General features: G+C 36.3%; 1 protein-coding gene across 1 annotated transcript in view; it reads left to right on the plus strand.

The window, feature by feature from the left end:
* The window catches only part of cntnap5b (contactin associated protein family member 5b), a 66,364-nt gene that overhangs the window by 1,805 nt on the left and 43,912 nt on the right, over positions 1–20,647 (plus strand). Inside the window, exons 2-4 of the mRNA XM_084116804.1 lie at positions 14,637–14,747; positions 17,709–17,902; positions 19,879–20,026. Of these exons, the coding sequence (XP_083972930.1) occupies positions 14,637–14,747; positions 17,709–17,902; positions 19,879–20,026 (453 nt within the window). The remainder of the gene's footprint in view (positions 1–14,636; positions 14,748–17,708; positions 17,903–19,878; positions 20,027–20,647) is intronic.

Here is a 20,647-nt window from a genome sequence, read left to right on the forward strand (position 1 = left end):
ATATATATATATATATATATATATATAAAATAAATTAGATAATAATTATATACATATATAATAAATAAAATATTAGATAAATTATATATATCATTTAATATTTAATTTATTATAAATGTATATAATTAACTAACCTATTATGTATGTGTGTGTGTGTGTGTGTATATATATATATATATATATATATATGTATGTATATATATGTAGCCTAGGTAATCACATTGACTATTTAGTTAATGATTATTTTACAAAAAAAAAAAAAATGAATGACTACAGCAGACGACTCTACAAGTTTGTGCAAAACCATTTGATCTGAGCTATTCAGGATGATTTGAGACTTATGAAGCTTTAACTGTCAAATCAAATTGCCCTTTATTTTTTAATACCAACTTTGATTAGCATGTTGTTTGATGGTCTGATCTGTAGCATCTACAAACTCAAAAGCATGTCACCCTTGACTGGAAATGGCTTCATGTTTGCGGCATAATTAGTAGCGCCTTTCTGGCCAAATAAATATTAGTGTTAGATAATAATGATAGATTAAGGATATAACAGAAGGCTGCAGGACATCGCAGGCACGAAACCATCTGTGGTTTAAACGCGAGCAGTTTGCTGATATTAATAACTGCACTAACCGTGACGTTCTCATAACCCATTAGGTTGCACAGATTATAATTAACAAACTCTTCATACAACAGATTGCAAAGAGATAAAAGTGAGTCTCGTAATGAAATGCAGAATTGGAAAAGGGCCTAGAAACCGGCACCGAAAATATCAACGCCTCTGTATATTTTATTTACAGTGTATTGTAAGATTTGGAGACAACATTACAGTCTATTAAATGTAATGAGGGGAACGTGTTTCTGAGAGAGTCTGTAGTTGGTGGCCTAGATTTCCTCTCCGCTTTGATCGAACATGCCTGACAGCGTTCAGACGAAAAAGTCAATTACTCCTTTTAATTACCTGATCTGGAAGGTCCAGACTCTGACAAATCAGCTGGGACCTTATTGTGCTCTTAAATCGTCAATGTAAAGAGGTTGTGGAGTTGTGGTTGGTGCTTCAGGTTATTCGACATGCGTGGTGACTGAAATCAAATATTGACGTTTTGGATGAAAACCATTGTGCATTAACTATTTTTACTCTTTGTTAACCTTGTCTGTCCTTGATGAATTTGTGGCAAAATTATGTTGAGATTTTGATTCCCTATATTTGATGTCAGCAATGTTGGGTTTAATGCATTACTGTAATTTAATTATTTTCCCCTTGAAAAAGTAAAGGATTAGCTACTCTTAATTTTTCTGTCAGTTAATTAGTTACTTCTGATGTAACTGAATTAAAGGGATAGTTCACCCAAAAATGAAATTTCAGTCATTAATTACTCAACCTCATGTCGTTGCAAAATAGCAAGACCTTCGTTCATCTTCGGAACACAAATGAAGATCTTTATGATGAAATCCAAGTGCCATAGACAGCAACGTCATTGCAACTTTCAAGGCTCAGAAAGGTAGTAAATACAAAGTTAAAATAGTCCATGTGACTACAGTGGTTCAACCTTAATGTTATGATGCGACGAGAATAGTTTTTGTCGACAAACCGACTATATTCAACTATCTCTTCTCTTCCACGTAATTCCCCTACGCTGTTGACGTAGTGTAAACAGTGCAGCGCTTCAAGGTTCTACATCAGAACGCCGCCTCACAATTGGTCGACGCTGGTCATGTGAGCACCACGACACATGCTGAAACAGGAGTTAGCCAATAATGAGCCGGCGTTCTAATGTAGAACCTGGAACAAGCACTGTTTACACTACGTGAACAGCATCAGAGACGGACATGGAAGAGAAGAGACTGTTGGATAAAGTCCACTGTAAAAAATAATCCTGTAAAAAAACGGTAAACTACTGGCAGCTGTGGTTGCCAGCATCATACCGTAAAAATATGGTGTGTTACTGTTTTTGGAATTAACAGCTAAATACCGTTTTGTCAGCTACAGTATAAAACTTTAACAGCATATAGCTGTAGCTGACAAAACAGTATTTAGCTGTTAATTTTAAAAACAGTAACACACCATATTTTTACGGTATGATGCTGGCAACCACAGCTGCCAGTAGTTTACCGTTTTTTTACAGGATTATTTTTTATAGTGTATTTTTGTGTTTTTTTGCACACAAAAAGTATTCTCGTCGCTTCATAACGTTAAAGTTGAACAACTGTAGTCACATGGACTATTTTAACAATGTCTTTACTACCTTTCTGGGCCTTGAAAGTTGCAATGACGTTGGTGCCTATGGCTGGTTCAGAAACCTCTTAGATTTCATCAAAAATATCTTCATTTGTGTTCCGAAGATGAACGAAGGTCTTACGGGTTTGGACTGACATAAGGGTGAGTTTAAACTGACTTTAAAAAAAAAAAGAAGAGTTGAATCTTGTATAACTTATTATTTTTTTAAATTGCTTAACTTTTACAGTGCATGATTGTTCTGTTTTATTCTTTACAGTGCAAACATTTTTTGGGTTTGCGAGCCACCAGTTGAGAACCACTTTGAAGGCCAAATTCACTTAGAAATGCGTTCATTGTGTTTAGATGTTTTAAATTAGGATAAAGAATGAAAACTAGCTTGTTCACAGACAGAAAGGGCATTTCTTCTGGCCTCTCAAACGTCTCTCTCCCCTTGTCTAGGAAAGAAAACCGCAGCGCTTGCACTGTACAGTAGATCATTGTCTAACTCAATAATTGCCTCGATCTTGTCAGCACATGTGTCAGCTGTAATTTCGGCCCCAAACAAGAGGCGGATCCATAGCCGTTGTGAAAGCCTGACCTTAGAAGTTAAAGACAAACACCCAACTCACCTACAAAATTGCAAACGGCCTTTAGCCCGTGTACCTCTGTCTTTTTCACTGCCGGTGAGTGTTTATCACGACAGCGCCATTGGGTATTTTAAGATGTTTTATAAATGCCAGAAAATCTATTCTGAAAGATGCGTGGGTTGGGGGAAAAAAGGCAGAAAATGAGAATAAGATGAAGGATAAAAGGAAAAGATTCTTAGCCAGTCTGAGAGATCCAAGGGAACGTCTTGGTTTTTAATAAGTGGCAAATTCCATAGGAAATTCCAAACCATTAATCAAAAGATAAGTAATCAAGTTTGAATTCCTCTTCAGGGGTTTGGCGCAGTACATGAAGCAGTACTACTGTAATAACAAGATATACAATATATAAACAAGTTCTGCTTCATATTTCAATAGTACAAAATCCATATTGACAAACAGCTGCTTTCAAATTCTGTGAAAAATCTGTTTCCGTTGAACCAGAGAATCAGCGTCAAGTTTCCAAAGTGTGTGGGACATATTCCTGGAGTAACATGAACCTTTCCATGAACCACCAACCATCCATTCACTAATGCATTTTGCATACAAAAACGAAATTCTGGCTGAAATCGCAATCTCGGTTGAGTAATCTAAAACTTAAATCTGATTTGTTGGCGCAGTGTGACTTCCTGGAGTACGCAAAATTCTGTTTGCATTAAGCTTCATTCGCTAATCGTCTATTTGCACGAATTTGCATGTAAAATTGTGTGTGAAATCTTTTTTTAAGTTTGTATTTAAAATTCGCAATTTACAGAAGTTAAAAGTAAAAAAAATAAAATGGACATAAATGTCTGATGGATATTTTGCAGGAGAACGTTTTGTGTGCAAATAAAACTGAGATCTGATTGGTTGGTGCAGTGTGACTTGACTTTATAGAGTACACAAAATTCTGATCACATTAACCCTTAAACACATACCTCGGGTCTTTTGTGACCCGGGACGTCGTTCTCTACCCTCCTCCTCATTCATTTTTTAAAGTTTGACATCAACCTTCTAAGTGTTCCTCAATCAATTAATTCTAAACAATATAACAAGAAAAAAAAATATTATTTTTGTAAAAAGTGTATAGGGTTGGTAATGACCTTGAGTTGTGTAGCAGTGCAAGTATATTTTTCTGTACAACAATAATTGAATCTTTGATGTGCACTCAATTCTGATACACAACGATGAAGTGACGTTTCACTCATAGTTACCGCAGGCAGAAAACAAAAGAGTAGGAAGCATCATCAGCAAGTCTTAATTCAGTCTTTCTACTTCAAAATTTCACATTAAATTGAATGTGTTATTTGCCGTTACTTTGTAATTATTTGTGGAACTTACTGGCAATTTCTGAGTGGAAATTATTTAAAAGTAAATCCTACTGTATTTTTTTATTTTTTTTATTTTTTCAGTGTACTTTGGTAAATCTATTTCATATAAGGCTGAGGGCACATAAAAACAAAATTAACTGTGATTGGTCGCTTTACATGTCATCAGATGGTATTTCCTGTCTAAGTGGGCGGTTCTAAGACTAAAGTTTATGCCAATAGAAAAAGAAAGGTTGCCATTGTCGTCTTTTGGAAAATAAAAAGACATACAAACTCAAAAAAGTCATGCAAAGAAAAATCTTCCCAGGTTTATCAAGTTTATTTAACATGTTCTCACAAAACGCATAGCACAACCAGGACACCCCAGCTGTCAGCCCTTAGAGAACCGTGCGAAGATGACTGACAGGTCTAATCCATCAACGTAAAAAACGGTAATAACAAACCTGAACTCAACTGATGTTCACTTGCAGACAGTACCTTGAAAAACACGCTCCTTTAATGTATCTTCCCTTAATGAGATGCTTTTCAGTCTGTGTTAGTGGGCGTTTAGTCTGCCAAACATATGCTCCCCAACTTCGTAAATATCACCCAAAGCACAACAAACTCTTAACAAGCCGCTAATGGCGTTTCACAAATATCCCAGAAAGTTCTGCCGGCATCCCACACTCTTTGTGGTACAGCGCCGGAGACGTTCCCCGCTCTGATCAGTGCAGAGAAAAGGTTTTGTAAACCCATCTCAATAGCTTTGATGGCGTCCCGGGGCACGGTTGTGTATTGTTGTTTACTTGAGTCAATAACCAATCGGAGGCCTTGATAAGTTTGTTTTTCCAAGTCTGCTGTATTAACCAAAGGGGAAAAACAGCAACAATGAAAAACACTGAGCTATATCTGGCCACATACGTACTAAGCAGTCTCAGCTCTTAAAATATTAACGCTTTAACCTTGTCGTAATTCCAGATCCTTGTGTAAACTAGTCTAGGACATTATTCTTATGTCCAGGGAATTGAAGTTGCTTTCAAATGTTCCAGTTTTAAAATGGAAATAAGCTTAGGGTTTGGTCTATGGTTCGTTGCATGTAATTATGGATAATTTATTGTTATTACTATAGTAACTACTGTACATATGTACCAAGGACACTAAAATTAAAGTGTTATATATAATACTCTTTATAGCATTTTAAAATGAGTATTGTATAACATTCATTATTCAAGTTCTGTAAATAGATTGTAATTTAATAGTACTTTATAATTGTATTTTTATTATTGTGTATAAAAACTTATTATTATTATCATCATCATCATCATTATTACTATTATTATTATATTAAAAATAATGCAATATAAAAACACAGCTAATATAAAAAAGAAAATATACATATTTTTTCAGTTATGTATCATTTGTCTACATACAGATTTTTATTATTTTTATAGTTATATATATTTATATTTTTATAATATTACAGATATTTTTATTATTTTTTATTTAATAAATCTCCTGTATGTATTTAACTATTTAATATGTATAACAATTTATTATTATTATTATTATTATTATCATTATTATTATCATTATCATTATTATTATAAATAGAACTAATATAAAAAATGCAAATATAAAAATACGAATTTAATTTGAAATTAAAACAAGTGTTGTATATTAATGTATATTATTAATATTAGTATTTTTATTATTATAAACATCTAATAGAAAAATACAAATAATAGAAAAATAGAAAATACAATATTTTTTTATTTTGAAATTAAAACGAGTGTTGTATAATAATGTATATAATCATTATTATTAGATATAGAAAAAATAAAAAATATATACACACATACATATACTGTATTAATATATATAAATTAAATTATTAATTATTATTATTAATTTAGTATGTATTTATAACAATAATAATAATTTATTATTATTATTTTAATTCATATAGCACTCCTATTTCCTTGATGAAATTATCAAGACCCTAATCCAAAGATATTTTTATTTTTATTTTTACCTATTAAAATCTCATCTCAGTGTCAACTATTCAAATTCTGGGATTTATATTCCAAAAATCGTGTATGCATCTAATAACATCTAATATGTTACTGCTATTATAACTCTGTTCTGTAAAAATGAGTGTGGAAGTTATATTGATCATTCCCACTGTGCAGATCATCTACCTGTCTAACTCAGGATGGTGTAATAATGGACAGAGATAGTATATTATATCATTATATCTGTGTTTTACTACTCACCATTGTGAGGGTCAGGGAACGTCAGTGATGTTGCGACTTCAACTCGTATTGTTATTGAGCTCTATGTGAAGAAGGATACTCAAAAAGAGCTATTTAGCCGAATGTTCAGGCTGCTCTGCAACAAAAATGGACTGCGGTGCAAAGTATAAAGCTCCATAAAGCATCATAAAAGTGGTCCATCCGTATGACTCAGACACGCATCTGACGTCATCGAAAAGCTCTGAGTGATGTTCAGACCAAGCCTAAGTTGTGATTCAAGGAAAGTGTTGCTTTTTCTTGCATTGAATGCCAGAAGTGTCAATCAATACATGTACAAGCTCTCAGCATGAATTTCATTCAAACGTTAACTCCAAATCAATCAAGATCTGATTAAATTCTCAGCATAAACTCTTAAAAACAATGTACCTGTGACGATTGGCTTGTTTTCTATAACAAAAATGCCTTACACTGTGTAATTCTGTCATTATTTACTCAGAAAGGACGTATAGATTGGCATACAACATGAGGGTGTCTAAATAATGACTTTATTGAGATTTTATGTTTAAAACTCCCAATATTCCATTCATATTCCATGATGAAATGTCCTCATCTTGCGATGCGCAGTTAAATGGCTGACGGTAAATTAGCCAGGCTTTGTCGCGCTCTTCTTGTTGTGTTCCACCTGCCGAGGTGAGCGTGGAGTGTCACAATGGAAGTGAAGAGTCTCTCTGTGTCGCTGTCAGGTTTAAATAATAGCCTCTCTTTCATTTTCCTCTATTACATCAGCCTTCGCTGTCATGGGCAACCGCTAGTAAAATCAGGTCAGCTCTAAATGCCAAGCTTGAAGAGGGGGGCAAAAATGTGGCCCGAGTCATTTTAATTACCCAAAATGCTGCACGATAGGGTGCAGAGGTCTGAGGTGGTGCTGTAAGTGGGACATGGATGTAAAATCCTGTTGTGAAAGGAGGATGATAAATGGTTTTGTAAATAATGTTTTTTTTTATCATTCTATTTAATTATTTATTGAAGTGTTTTTGTAATTATTATTACCATTAGTGTTTTCTCCATTTGGGGAAGGAAGGAAGGAAGGAAGGAAGGAAGGAAGGAAGGAAGGGTAAAGGCATAAAGAAATAGGAAGGAAGGAAGGAAGGAAGGAAGGAAGGAAGGAAGGAAGGAAGGAAGGAAGGAAGGAAGGAAGGAAGGGTAAAGGCATAAAGAAATAGGAAGGAAGGAAGGAAGGAAGGAAGGAAGGGTAAAGGCAGATAGAAATAGGAAGGAGGGAAGGAAGGAAGGAAGAGTAAAGACAGAAAGAAATAGGCAGAAAAGAAGGAAGGAAGGAAGGAAGGAAGGGTAAAGGCAGATAGAAATAGGAAGGAAGGAAGGAAGGAAGGAAGGAAGGAAGGAAGGAAGGAAGGAAGGAAGGAAGGAAGGAAGGGTAAAGGCAGATAGAAATAGGAAGGAGGGAAGGAAGGAAGGAAGGGTAAAGGCATGAAGGAAGGAAGGAAGGAAGGAAGGAAGGGTAAAGGCAGATAGAAATAGGAAGGAAGGAAAGAAGGAAGGAAGGAAGGAAGAGTAAAGACAGAAAGAAATAGGCAGAAAAGAAGGAAGGAAGGAAGGAAGGAAGGAAGAGTAAAGGCAGAAAGAAATAGGAAGGAAGGAAGGGTAAAGGCAGAAATAAATAGGAAGGAAGGAAGGAAGGAAGGAAGGAAGGAAGGAAGGAAGGAAGGAAGGAAGGAAGGAAGGAAGGAAGAGTAAAGGCAGAAAGAAATAGGAAGGAAGGAAGGGTAAAGGCAGAAAGAAAAAGGAAGGAAGGAAGGAAGGAAGGAAGGAAGGAAGGAAGAGTAAAGGCAGAAAGAAATAGGAAGGAAGGAAGGGTAAAGGCAGAAAGAAAAAGGAAGGAAGGAAGGAAGGAAGGAAGGAAGGAAGGAAGGAAGGAAGGAAGGAAGGAAGGAAGGAAGGAAGGAAGGAAGGAAGGAAGGAAGGAAGGAAGGGTAAAGGCAGAAAGAAATAGGAAGGAAGGAAGGAAGGAAGGAAGGAAGGGTAAAGGCAGAAAGAAATAGGAAGGAAGGAAGGAAAAGGCAGAAAGAAATAGGAAGGAAGGAAGGAAGGAAGGAAGGAAGGAAGGAAGGAAGGAAGGAAGGAAGGAAGGGTAAAGGCAGAAAGAAATAGGAAGGAAGGAAGGAAGGAAGGAAGGAAGGAAGGAAGGGTAAAGGCAGAAAGAAATAGGAAGGAAGAAAGGAAGGAAGGAAGGGTAAAGGCATAAAGAAATAGGCAGGAAGGAAGGAAGGAAGAGTAAAGGCAGAAAGAAATAGGCAAGAAGGAAGGAAGGAAGAGATGGATCAATAAAAGAAATGTAAGGAAAACAGACAGGAAGAAAAGAAAGAAGGAAAACAAGTATATGAATGAAGGGATCGACAAAAAAGGAAGGAAGGAAGGAAGGACGTTTTTTTCATACTGTATATACACAGTATATATATATATATATATATATATATATATATATATATATAGATAGATAGATAGATAGATAGATAGATAGGTAGATAGATTCAAAATAATAGATATTATATTGGAGTATTATTTTTATTTAATAATAAGTATTCATTTACTTTTTATATAATGAGGACACGTGTGTGTCCACATGCATTTTATCTGCCAAATAATAATATATTATAGATATAATAGTTTTATTATATTAAAATAAATAAAAAATTATAATACACAGACATTTATAATGTTACTAAAGATTTGTATTTCAAATAAATCATTAAGCAGCTAAAACATTGATGATAATAAGACCCATTATTAATAATTGAACACCAATAATAATTGCGCATCAAATCAGCATATTGGAATGATTTCTGAAGGATCATGTGACACTGAAGACTGGAGTAATGATGCTAAAAATTCAGCTTTGATCACAGGAATAAATTACCATTTTCAAAAATGTTCAAATAGAAAACCGTTCCAAGTGTAATAATATTTCAAAATATTACTGTTTTACTGTATTATTGATCATATAAATGCAGCCATGATGAGCAGAAGAGACTTCATTATTACAGACTTTAGACCTGTGTGTGTGTGTGTGCGTGTGTGTGTGTGCGTGTGTGTGTTTGAATAGCCGTGGCGCCTTTAGGACAATCAAAAACGGCACTAACAAGACAGAGTCCCTCGTTGCTTAATCTACACAGATGTTGGTCTTGGTTTTATCTTCACATGCAAGATTAAACTCCTCTCACGAGGCTCAGGAATGATCCGGCAATTCTTAAACTACTTAAATGTGTTGGGAATGGGTAATTCAGCATCAGATAGCAAGAAGAGGGGTATTAGAATGATCCTTTTAGAACCTATTTTTCACTGGATAGGTGTTTTGAGTTGGCTATATGGTGCTTTGGAGATTTTTTTTTATAGGTTCTTCAGATTAGTATCTTGGGTTTTGAATCATTTAAAGCTAGATTTTGCAATTTATGAGCAAATTATGCAATAATACAGTCATTTTTATTGTTTAGCAACCTTTTATTTCTTTATTTTATTGTCATTTAACGAATTTGCTGCCAAACATCGCTGGCTTTTTTCGCTCTATTTAGAGCCTTTATTTTTAAGTCAAATGGCACTTTTTTTAAACATAAAAATTCTCATAACGTTGTGCATTGGTCTTCTTTTGAATGTTGAAGACTTAAGCTTACTAACTAGTGTTTGAATACAAGTTTAGGTAAAAAAAAAAAAAAAAAAAAAAAAGAAGAAGAAGAAAGCTTTAATCCACAGAGGACGGATTGTGTTCTGTGTACAAAGAAATCTGGGACACTCCGAGAGCGTGCAAACTCTCCAACAGGATTTAAATGAGTGTTTCACACTTTCTACAGGATGTAGGTGTCCATTCACAGATGTCCAGGCGTTTTCTGTTGCACTTCTAACCACCCCCCCCTCCTCCCTCTTTATGCTTCCATTGGAAAAGTTTGTTGGAGGCACCAGACTCAATTCAATGTGGGAAAAGCTTCTTTAAAACTGCATTAGAAATCACATGTTCTGTCACAGCGCAGATGCACTGGGACATCCAGGGATTCCATTAAAGGTGTGGACTCTTAAAAGCAGCTGGGGTCAGGAAAAATGGACTGTCGTGCTGGGCTGCTTTTACATCTAATAAAGCGTATGAATACTGCACAGGAGGGGGAATCGGGGTGGGGGAGCACAGGTCTTTGCTATTTCTTGGAATCTTGCCTCTGTTAATAGCCTCATACGTGTTTCTCCAAACTGCATTTGCTTAAAAGCTTTCAGTTTTAAATGGCAAACCATAGAGAACTGAGTAATGTCTGTAGGATGTTTTTATGATTCTGAGAGCTCGTCTCTGTTTGCGAACATTTCTAAACAACAGCCACGTCTTTCTTATAATGCTAACGCTTTACACCGTTCGACTGTCTAGCAAGCAAAACGGCGAATTAGGCGACCTATCCTCAAGCTAATACCAGTGCTGCTGAGTTGTTTTCCTCCCATAAACATTAATTTCGCAGCATGCATATGTCAGTAGAGCTGGCAGTGCTGACTAGGAGAATTTCCAAGGTAAACATAAAAATTTAATCTCCCCCCCACCCTTCCAACCCTGTCTTCGCATTCATGCCGAGCATCCGTCTGATCCCGGTAGAAACAATTATGCGTAGTGTGTTTGTCAAATACAGGAAAACCAATGTTTTTTACAGTTCAACAAGCAGCCCTGAGTGTGCGCTAACATCCCTTGGCCTTCGTTCTTGTCATGAATTGCTATTTAGAAAAAAGTGAGCACTGTTCTTGATTCGTTAAAGAGTTTTATTAATTACATGCATACATGAGTACACTTCATTTACACTAATTACTAATCTAAACTGAGATTATATTAGCATGATTAACCAATTATGTATGCAGCAATCAGGTCATTGTATTTGATTAGAATAAATAATTTTTTGATGATTGGCATAAATTCAAACATTAAAGAATCAAAATAGGCATGATTTTATAATAAAAAAATAAAAAACAAAAGATTTTGTTTTCTTGATTAGCTGTTTGTAGATGTGGAGGGGGAGGGGGGGTAACTCATTAATTTCTCAAACGTTTTTCCTAAGCAAATAATTTATTAAATGGAGAGCAAAGGAGGCTTTTGTTTAAAAGAAAATTTTAATTCTGTCATTAATTACTCACACTCATGTCGTCTCAAACCCTTAAGACTTCCCGTTCATCTTCAGAACATAAATGAAGATCTTTTGTGATAAAATCTGAGATTTCTGTCACTCTGTTGACAGCACAGCTAGAACTTGCTTCAAGTGATGCTTCAGAAAGTCCATAAAGAGATCGTAAAACTATTCCATATGAATCAAACGGTTTAGTCCAACATTTTCTGAAGAGTCTCGATCGCTTTATATGATGAACAGATTGAATTTAGGCTTTTTTCACATATAAACATTCAACTCACACATCGGTTGTGGTAAACAAAAGCTCAAGCATGTTCACTTGACGTGTGAGAACCAATGAGGTTCATTCTCGTGTCACGCAGCACGTTTGAGCTTACACTAGAATGAACCTCATTGGTTCTTGCGGGTTACACAATACGTTTGAGCTTCAAGAACCAATGGTGTATTACACAGCACGTTTGAGCTTCCACAAGAACCAATAAGGTTTATTCTTGTGTTACACGGCACGTTTTAGCTTCTGCAAGAACCAATGAGGTTCATTCTCGTCTTACGCAGCACATTTGAACTTCCGCAAGAGGTTTGTTCTCGCACGTCAAGCAAAAATGGTTGAGCTTCTGTTTATGTTCGCTGATCAGTGTTTATGTGAATAAAAGTTAAATCTGTTCATCAAATGAAGTGGTCGAGTTACATTTTGGACTCAATTCATATGGATTAGTTTTACCATCTCTTTATGAACTTTCTTAAGCGTCAAAGTGGCAGTTGCGTAGCTGTCAATGGAGGGACAGAAAGATCTCAGATTTCATCAATAATATCTTTATTTGTGTTCTGAAGATGAATGAAAGTCTTTCAGGTTTGGAATGACATGAGGGTGTGTAATTAATAACAGATATTGATTTTTTTTTTTTTTTTTTTGGTGATCTATCCCTTTAAATATCTTTAGGGAAAACATCGATCCATGACTGAGAACTCCTCTCTTATTAAGTGTTATGAGCTATGCAAGAACAAAAGCTCAGCAGTATTATTTTTATTTATTTTTTACCTCTGGGAAGCATTTGAAGGATGAATAATGTGTTACAAAGCAGCTCATGTAATGGACTTCAAAAGTATTCCTCTTTTGGAGCCATGACCGAGCAATTGGCATACATGCTCAAGACACATTGAATTATGCTCAAATAAGAGATACAGTATTGGTTCCAATCTTGCCCATCTGGTGTCTTGATTGTTTTTATGGATAAATTTGTAGAAAAAGAGTGCATTTCCAAGCCAAGTTGAGTACAGGACACTGGGTGCTCAGTATGTTGCAACAACTTCTGTTCACTTTCGCAGAACCTTCATCTTCATTTGCATTGCACAATTCCATTTGGAACTAATAGATCCACAGAATTCTCTGACAATCTCCTGGTATCCACAAATTTCATTCAGCAAATGCAATGGTTTTTAACTCTTCAACTTAACAAAGAACTTAAATTGTTGAAACGTTGCAGTTTTTGAATAAAATGTACTGATACCCATAGAGTTAGTACACTTACTGGAGTTTGCAAAGGCAAATGCTGTGGATCCATTGGCTTCAAATGGCATTGTGCAATGAATGTAGTAAAAGTAGTAGTTCAAGGGTCAACGGATGCTCTGTCATGCAACCAAAAGTTACTGCAGCTCTAACAGACACCAATAAGAAACAGATTTGTAGTCTCATAAGAGCGGTGAATCGGTTTGTTTCAAAGGGAACAGTGTATCACAAGGTTGTAGAAGGAGAAACTCTCTGAAAATTACATCCTGGCATCCGACCGAAGGTTGTAGGATCCAGTTGTGTTTTCAGAAATCCCACTTGATTTTAAATAAGACATGGCTTTTTCAACCCCCTCAAAAGGGTCATACATATTCCTGTCCATCAAACATCTCAAGGAATGAAGCTTCAGGTTTGTGGTTGTGCTGTATCGATTCTCATCTATTGTGCCATCAGAGGATCAGGTGCTAGGCAGTCACTAGGTCAATCTCACTTCCCTTCTGCACAAGAAAAAATCTAATCTGGTCTCTTTCCTCTGGTGGACGCAATGCTACCGATATCCTCCACGCGAACGTCACCGCAGCGATATGAGAAAGCCCCTGTCAGTCATTCCTGTCATTCATATTTATGAGATTCAGAAACATCACTTGCTCAATTTGCTCACGTTACACGCTTGCAGTGGAAAAGATAGAGAGATAGCCAGCAAAAGAGACTCCCTGTTGAAATATGCATCATGGGGCGGGTTTTTAAATGGCTTCATCTGGAGGAAACCTGCTTCGGAGGTTGCCTGTTTATTAGGGGTTTTTTTTTTTCCAGAACTAAATATACCGTTAACCAGAAGAGGACGATTCTTTTTGACTCGTTTGCTCGAGTATCTCTGCCTCTCAAAGCCGTTGTAAGAGAGGAGACAGGGCCACATCTAGCTACCATCCTCTCTCCTTCCTACGACCTTACCCTGATACTCACTATTTCATGTCTCTTTATCTCTCTCTTTCTCCCTCTCATCTCCCCGTCTCACCTTTTGCCCGGTCTGGAATACATTTGCAATTCTGTGAGTGATGCTATTTGATGTCAGGCTCATTCAGGAAGCATTTGAAAGGTTAATTAGCTGAGAAATCAGTGCGGCTTTCTCAAACATTGAAATGAGAGCCGTTGTCAGATTTCTCACTCTCTCTCCTTTCTGCTCATTCTTTCTTGTCATTATCTTGCTCTGCACGTTAACCTGGGGAATGGATGTTGAAAGTCCCGTTTTTTTTTGTCTGGATGAAAGGAAGTTTATCCCTGGGAGCACTGCAGACTGCTTTCTTCTGGTCCATTAACTGGTATCTTCTGCCAAGGTTGAGGGTGTAAACAATTTTGCAACATTCACAAGCCATTTTATGTCTGTAGGTTGACACATTTTTGGGAGAAACTGAATATACATTGGGGAAAACAATGAAGGGCAGGACTTGATCCGTTATCCATTGGGTGTTAATTGGTTAATTAAAACTGGGCATTTCATACCAAAATGGAGTCATTCACAAACCATGAACGTCAAATCTGATTTGTTAATGTGTTTCCTGCTGTTCTAGATCACTGCAATGGGCCACTGGTCTCTGCTCTTCCTCCCACATCATTCCAGAGCTCCTCATCTTCCTCCGACAGTCAGTCCCCATATTTCGCCAAACTCAACAGAAGAGATGGTGAGTAATCCCACTATAAAAATGGGAAAATGTGTTGTTGTTACCCTACTGAGGTATTTCTATTAAATGTCTGTACATTTTCTTTCATTAGCGTAACCTAATGTTTTCAGGTTTTACTGGTAATATCAAATTACATTATATACAGTAAAATGGGAAATTTTGATTGTCATATACCATTTTAAATAAGATTATATTATATTCATTTTATAATTTGGTGAAAACATTACAATTATTATTTAAATACAAACAGTTCATTTAGACAGTTTTACATCAAGTACATGTTTTGATTAACTGGCAAAAACTGTACAGCGATGGTATCTGGTGCTAATACCATGGTGATTTTTATATAAATCATGCACTGATTGATTATTGTGTTTTTTCCTAATGGATGTGCACACTGTTTGCCTAATTTTTGTGTTTATAGACCATGGTATTTACATGGTACTAGAAAAAAAAAAAACATGACTAGACCATGAAAAGACATTTTACAAGCGTAGGTCTAGCTAATGCTGGAGTCCGTTGCATTCAGAACATGAAACTCTGTCATTTGATATGCCACAGCAGAAATACATATCCAGTATGACTTGTGATGGAGTATTAGCATGCAGTACCCAGCCTTTTAGAGTCGATTTGATTGTAATTCAGTTTGCTTACGGGTCAAAAGCAGACCAAACAGTGAATTACTGCCTGACAGTGACAGGGACCCCCATGTGACACGCACCTCTGTGGCTTGGTGTGGTTGTGCTAGTAGAGTAGTTCCTTGTGCTAAGACTAGCGCTGGGTTTGCTGTACAGTATATTTGCTCAGCCTTTTAATTGCAGTGCCAGTGGAAGTTAGATTCACTGAGCTAATTAGTGTGAACAGACAGGTTTAAAAGAACCTCACTTGGCAGGCTTGTCTGAAGTTGAAGCTGGGCTGTCTGCGAAATGCTTCAAATATCTGTTTGCCTTTAATTAAAAGTTTATATTTTGTTAATGAAGGAATGTTTCCTAATTAACTACAGTGCTTAGAAACTTGCCAAAAGAAGCGATGCAATTTTTTATTTATTTAGCGTTTTTCACTAACCTGGCAGTAGATGTATAGTCGTTTTATCAGTAGCATGCTAGCTTTTCTTATAAATTGTAGATTGTCATTGTAGATTGACAAAATGTTGCATTGCTTTGTAATGATGTCTTGTGCATGAGCGAGCTGATATAAAAATAAAACGTGCTATTCTAGGTTTCTTTCTCTCAAGACGTGTTGGGAATTCGGAATCATTTTAGTGAATCATTTCAATTAGAATGTTGGGTTTCTTTAATGAGTTGGTTCATTAAAGGTGTGATCACAATAGACTTTGTGTCATTCACTTAACATAACATAATTTACATAATTTCCTCTCACCCATATTTATAGTGTGAAATAATCCAACATTCATAAATTCCACAGTAAAACCACCTTTTGGCTGTTGATATGAGACATACATTTTTTTTTATATAGTTATTTGAGTTCACTTCAAGTGAACCGATTCAAATGCTGTATATTCACAAGTAGTCCCTTAGTACTATCAAGAAATGTCATTGAGCACAATTTAGCTTTTTTTGTGTAGTGAAATAAATATTTAGTTAACACTAGAAGTGCCAAAATTCCATAACTACTAGAACTGCCGCAAGCGGTCATTTTGACTCTATAACTCTATATCTTTAATTATAAATACCCAGTTGAGAGATTAATGCATTTATTGTATTAGGATATCTTTTAAAAACAAAACAACACCAAACTGTACATTTAAACTAGTTTACATTTATAAATAAATAATATCCGTAGATGTCCTGAACAAAATGACGGAGTAGCCTATGTTTTCATGTTTCCACTGTTCGATCGCGCCCGCGCCCGCCGACACACACACACACACACCATATTCCAGCATTGCAATCCTGACATTGCAGCCAGTTCATTATAGCCATAATAAAATATAATAATAAAATAGTCAACCTAACATATAAAAATTCCACTGCTCTGTTTATAGTCAGTAGCCTATAATTCGTAGCCTACCATTTTGCGCATGTGAAGAGGATGATTTTTTCCGTCGATACTGGAACGTGAGTGAAGTACAAAGCCTATAATAAAGGGGTTTATAATATAATAAATGTATAGTTTACCATCCAAATACATCGCAAATGTTGAAACATTTTGATTCTAATTAGAGAGTTACGTGAGCCTAACGCCGCTTACTTTCACTTTCGCTTATAAAGTATTTCATTTTGGCTTGTTTATAATTATTTTTTCATTCTTGTTCTGTTCTGAATATCATTACATTTAAATGATTTGTTGTTGAATATGTTTTGTGTATTTTTTACCACATTTTATTGTTGTGTATATTGGTATAGCCTATAATAACACCGCGAAATTCAGTTCGGTCAATATGACCGTCTATGGCCGAAATAGGTAAATATGTTCAGTTGTTTTTTTGCCTTATGTGTAATTTATATGAATTTTTTTTTTTTTATGAAAATACACACACTTTTAGGAGAAGTCAGGTACCAGCAGGATTTTATTTATTTTTTCAACAAAGTTATTGCAGATATAAAATTAAAAACGGTCAAAATGACCGCCATGGCACTTCTAGTGTTAAAGGTGTGGTTACATTTACCATTGTTCAGCGAAGTTTCATTGGTGAAATCTATTAGTTTAGTATTAGTAATCCACGCAATCAGGAATTTGGCGAAAGATTTCCCCGTAGAGATTTTGCAACATGTTCAAGTTGGTCATATGGATTTGCCGCGGTGAGCAACCAAAAGCTGTTTGGTTTGAAAGTTCTTTTGTTGTTGTTTTTTGCCTTGAACTCACCATAGCAGCACAGAAATTACACTTTTTTTTAACTTTCATCACAGGTTGGCAGCTTAATCTTTTTGCGTAGCATCTTGCTTTTTGTGGGTTGTACCTGGGCTTAGTTACATTACAACCCTTCTGTTCTTGTGTTAGGTGGTGGCGGCTGGGCTCCAGAACGAACAGACAGGCTACGGTGGCTACAGGTGGACCTGCGGGAAAGGGTCGAGATCACAGCTGTGGCGACCCAGGGTCGTTTCGGGAATCCTGATTGGGTTACGAGTTACATGTTGCTGTACAGTGACACAGGAAGAGCTTGGAAGCAGTTCAGACAAGAGGACAACATAGGGGTGAGTTATCCAAGTACTCTTATAAATAATCCAGCCTTTTATTATATTTATTATGCATTAGTACTTCAGTCAGGGCAATAAGTACTGTAGCTTTCCAAATAATGTGGATCAGGGGGGCTTTTATGAGCGGAATAAAATGCATGCACACCCATAATCATTAAGCATCTGTATCTTTAACTAAATCATAATAATTTACTAGGATAAATTAACGCATCCTCCCCTGCACTTCCCATCGAAAACCAGCCACCCATGAAACGTTCAATTTTTAATTATCAACTTGAATTTCACTTAATCACCCAAACTAAGATTAAATACACCACCCATCTTGAGGGACGTGACTTTATATCCCTGCCCAAACTTATTTCATGGTCTCCTGACTTCACCGGTCACTGGCAGTGCAGCTAAAATCCTTGTCTTCCCAACTTGAATTACGTTTTCTTTTCTTTTTTGGATAGTTTTATTTTGACAACTTTGGAATCAATCGGAGCGGCCCTTGCGCCACAAGAGACAGCGATTGCATTGCCTCCACACTTACAGGCAAACAAATGGACTTCACCCTCCTCTTCTGAATCAATAGTAGTCATTTCAAAGCTCCATCATTCCCTGGCGTTCTTATTAAGCACCGGCTAAAAGAGAGCTTGGGCGAAACATTACTGAGATCTTATCTGCCATCTCCGTCATCTCTCATTAAGAAAGCTTGGTTTTCCTGCTAATGTAATCATTGGAGCTAAACAAACAGAGAGCAGGAGGAGGAGGTGGATGCGGAGGTGGTGTATATATTTTCTGCGGCTAACTCATCTCGTTACAACTTTTTATGTAATTTACTTTTTTTTTGTTCAAAGATGGTTTAATGTTTGGTTCTTTTATCTTCCACCCCAGTGGGAGGAAAAAAAGGTGCTGATTAGTTTGAGAACTGAGTTTAATGGAAGTCTTTGAAGGTGTGAAGCATTTTAATGAGTGGAAGATTAAAAGACGTGGAACATTTTTCAAGTGCGGTAGGTGCCTCCTGGTCATGCCGTTTTTCTGTTAGGCGCTACAGCTGGAGGTAGGACCCCCAGCTATTCTAAAACTGGAGGTTTAGATTAGCATTGACGCTTTGAGTGCAGCTTAAAGAAACTAACGCTGCCAGAGGCTCCCCGCTAACTTTTTGTGTTAGTTTTTTAAAATCTTAGGTAAATGCAGCTTGGCAAAAGTTCAGCTCTATGTATAGATAATCAACTCTCTTACTTTTGAAGAGTTTCTCTGAGGTAACCTATATGCTAATTGAGACTAAGCTGGCTAAAACATTGTTAGCATTCCCAGTCATTTCAATGTAAGTCTTTCGACTTTCTCATGCCACTTGGGACCTTTACTAGCAACTATGTGCAGTCATTGAAGAAACAGAATGATGAAGTAACGGCGTCTACCAGCACACGTTAACTAGCCAAACATTCCGACTTGAGTGCTAACATAGTACAACGTTAACAATTGTGCCTTAGTCACTGAAGAAATGTCTTAAATTGGCAATATCTTAATGTTTACCAATACTTCACTACAGCACAGACTGTAAATAGATGTAGGAGAGCTTGTAACACATTAGTGTTAAGGTGTGGTCACATTAGGAAAAGTTTCTATGAAAATTTAGTATAACCAACTCGAAATTCTCTATGTGGATTCCTATTGAAATTACTCATGAAAATGAGCTAAACAATGGTACAATTGACTGCACTTCTACAAAGGCCTTCCATCTGGCAGGTTTAACTTTAGAAGAGTTTATGTGAGTCAAACGTACATGCTAATTGAGATAAATGCATGCTAGCAATATATAACTTTTTCATTTTTGTACCACAGAATGCATTTCTTTGCAAACAAAAATGTGTCTTAAAATTATACCTCGTATACCTCTCCTCGTTTGTCATTATATTAACTCATCAATACATAGCAAGGCCAAATTTTGGATAATTTTCTGTTTTGGATAAATTTATTTTTTCCTGCAGACTTTCCCTGGAAACACAAATTCCGATGGGATTGTTCACCACAAGCTCTCACACTCCATAAGAGCACGGTTTCTGCGGTTCTTGCCGGTGGACTGGAGTCCCGGGGGATGGATGGGCCTAAGAGTGGAGGTCTATGGCTGTTTATACAGTGAGTACTGAATGTTACGTATATTTGGTGGATAAAATGGAAATTCATCATTGTAAATGCATCTTATTGGTCTTATTGTGAACGGTTCATCCATGCGTACGTTCCTTTTTTATTTTTTATTTTTTTTGTGACCTTGTAATTTTTAATAATGTCATAATTTCGATCTTCCTGTGAAATCTCCGTAACTCCAATCATTTAGTCCTGCCCCTTTTTTACAGTCGATTGCAAGCTTCCATTCAGTCCCCGTCTTTTTTTTTTCACTCAGATGTACGTCACAATACAGAATAGTACGTGACTTTAACATTCTTAAGGCTTTTTCACACCAAGCGAAAATTCAGTGCCATTAAATATTTAAATTTCAATACAAGGCTGTTATTGGCTTTAAAAAACAAATTGTATGTGAAAATCGGACCAAATTTTCGTGCCGAACATTCATGTTGTTGTGAAAAGCCCACAGAATTATGGTAAATTTAGTTTTGTCATACAAGCCAACATCTTATAACCCAATTATAATCGACCCAGCTATTCATCGACGGCACATAAAATGCAAACTCACAATTAAAACTTAGCTCAGCTTCGTAGCAATTCGCTTTTCTATGTCCGCAATGATTGTTTAATTGT

Source organism: Abramis brama (assembly GCF_963993115.1).
Source record: "Abramis brama genome assembly, chromosome: 6".
In the NCBI taxonomy this organism is placed as follows: domain Eukaryota; kingdom Metazoa; phylum Chordata; class Actinopteri; order Cypriniformes; family Leuciscidae; genus Abramis; species Abramis brama.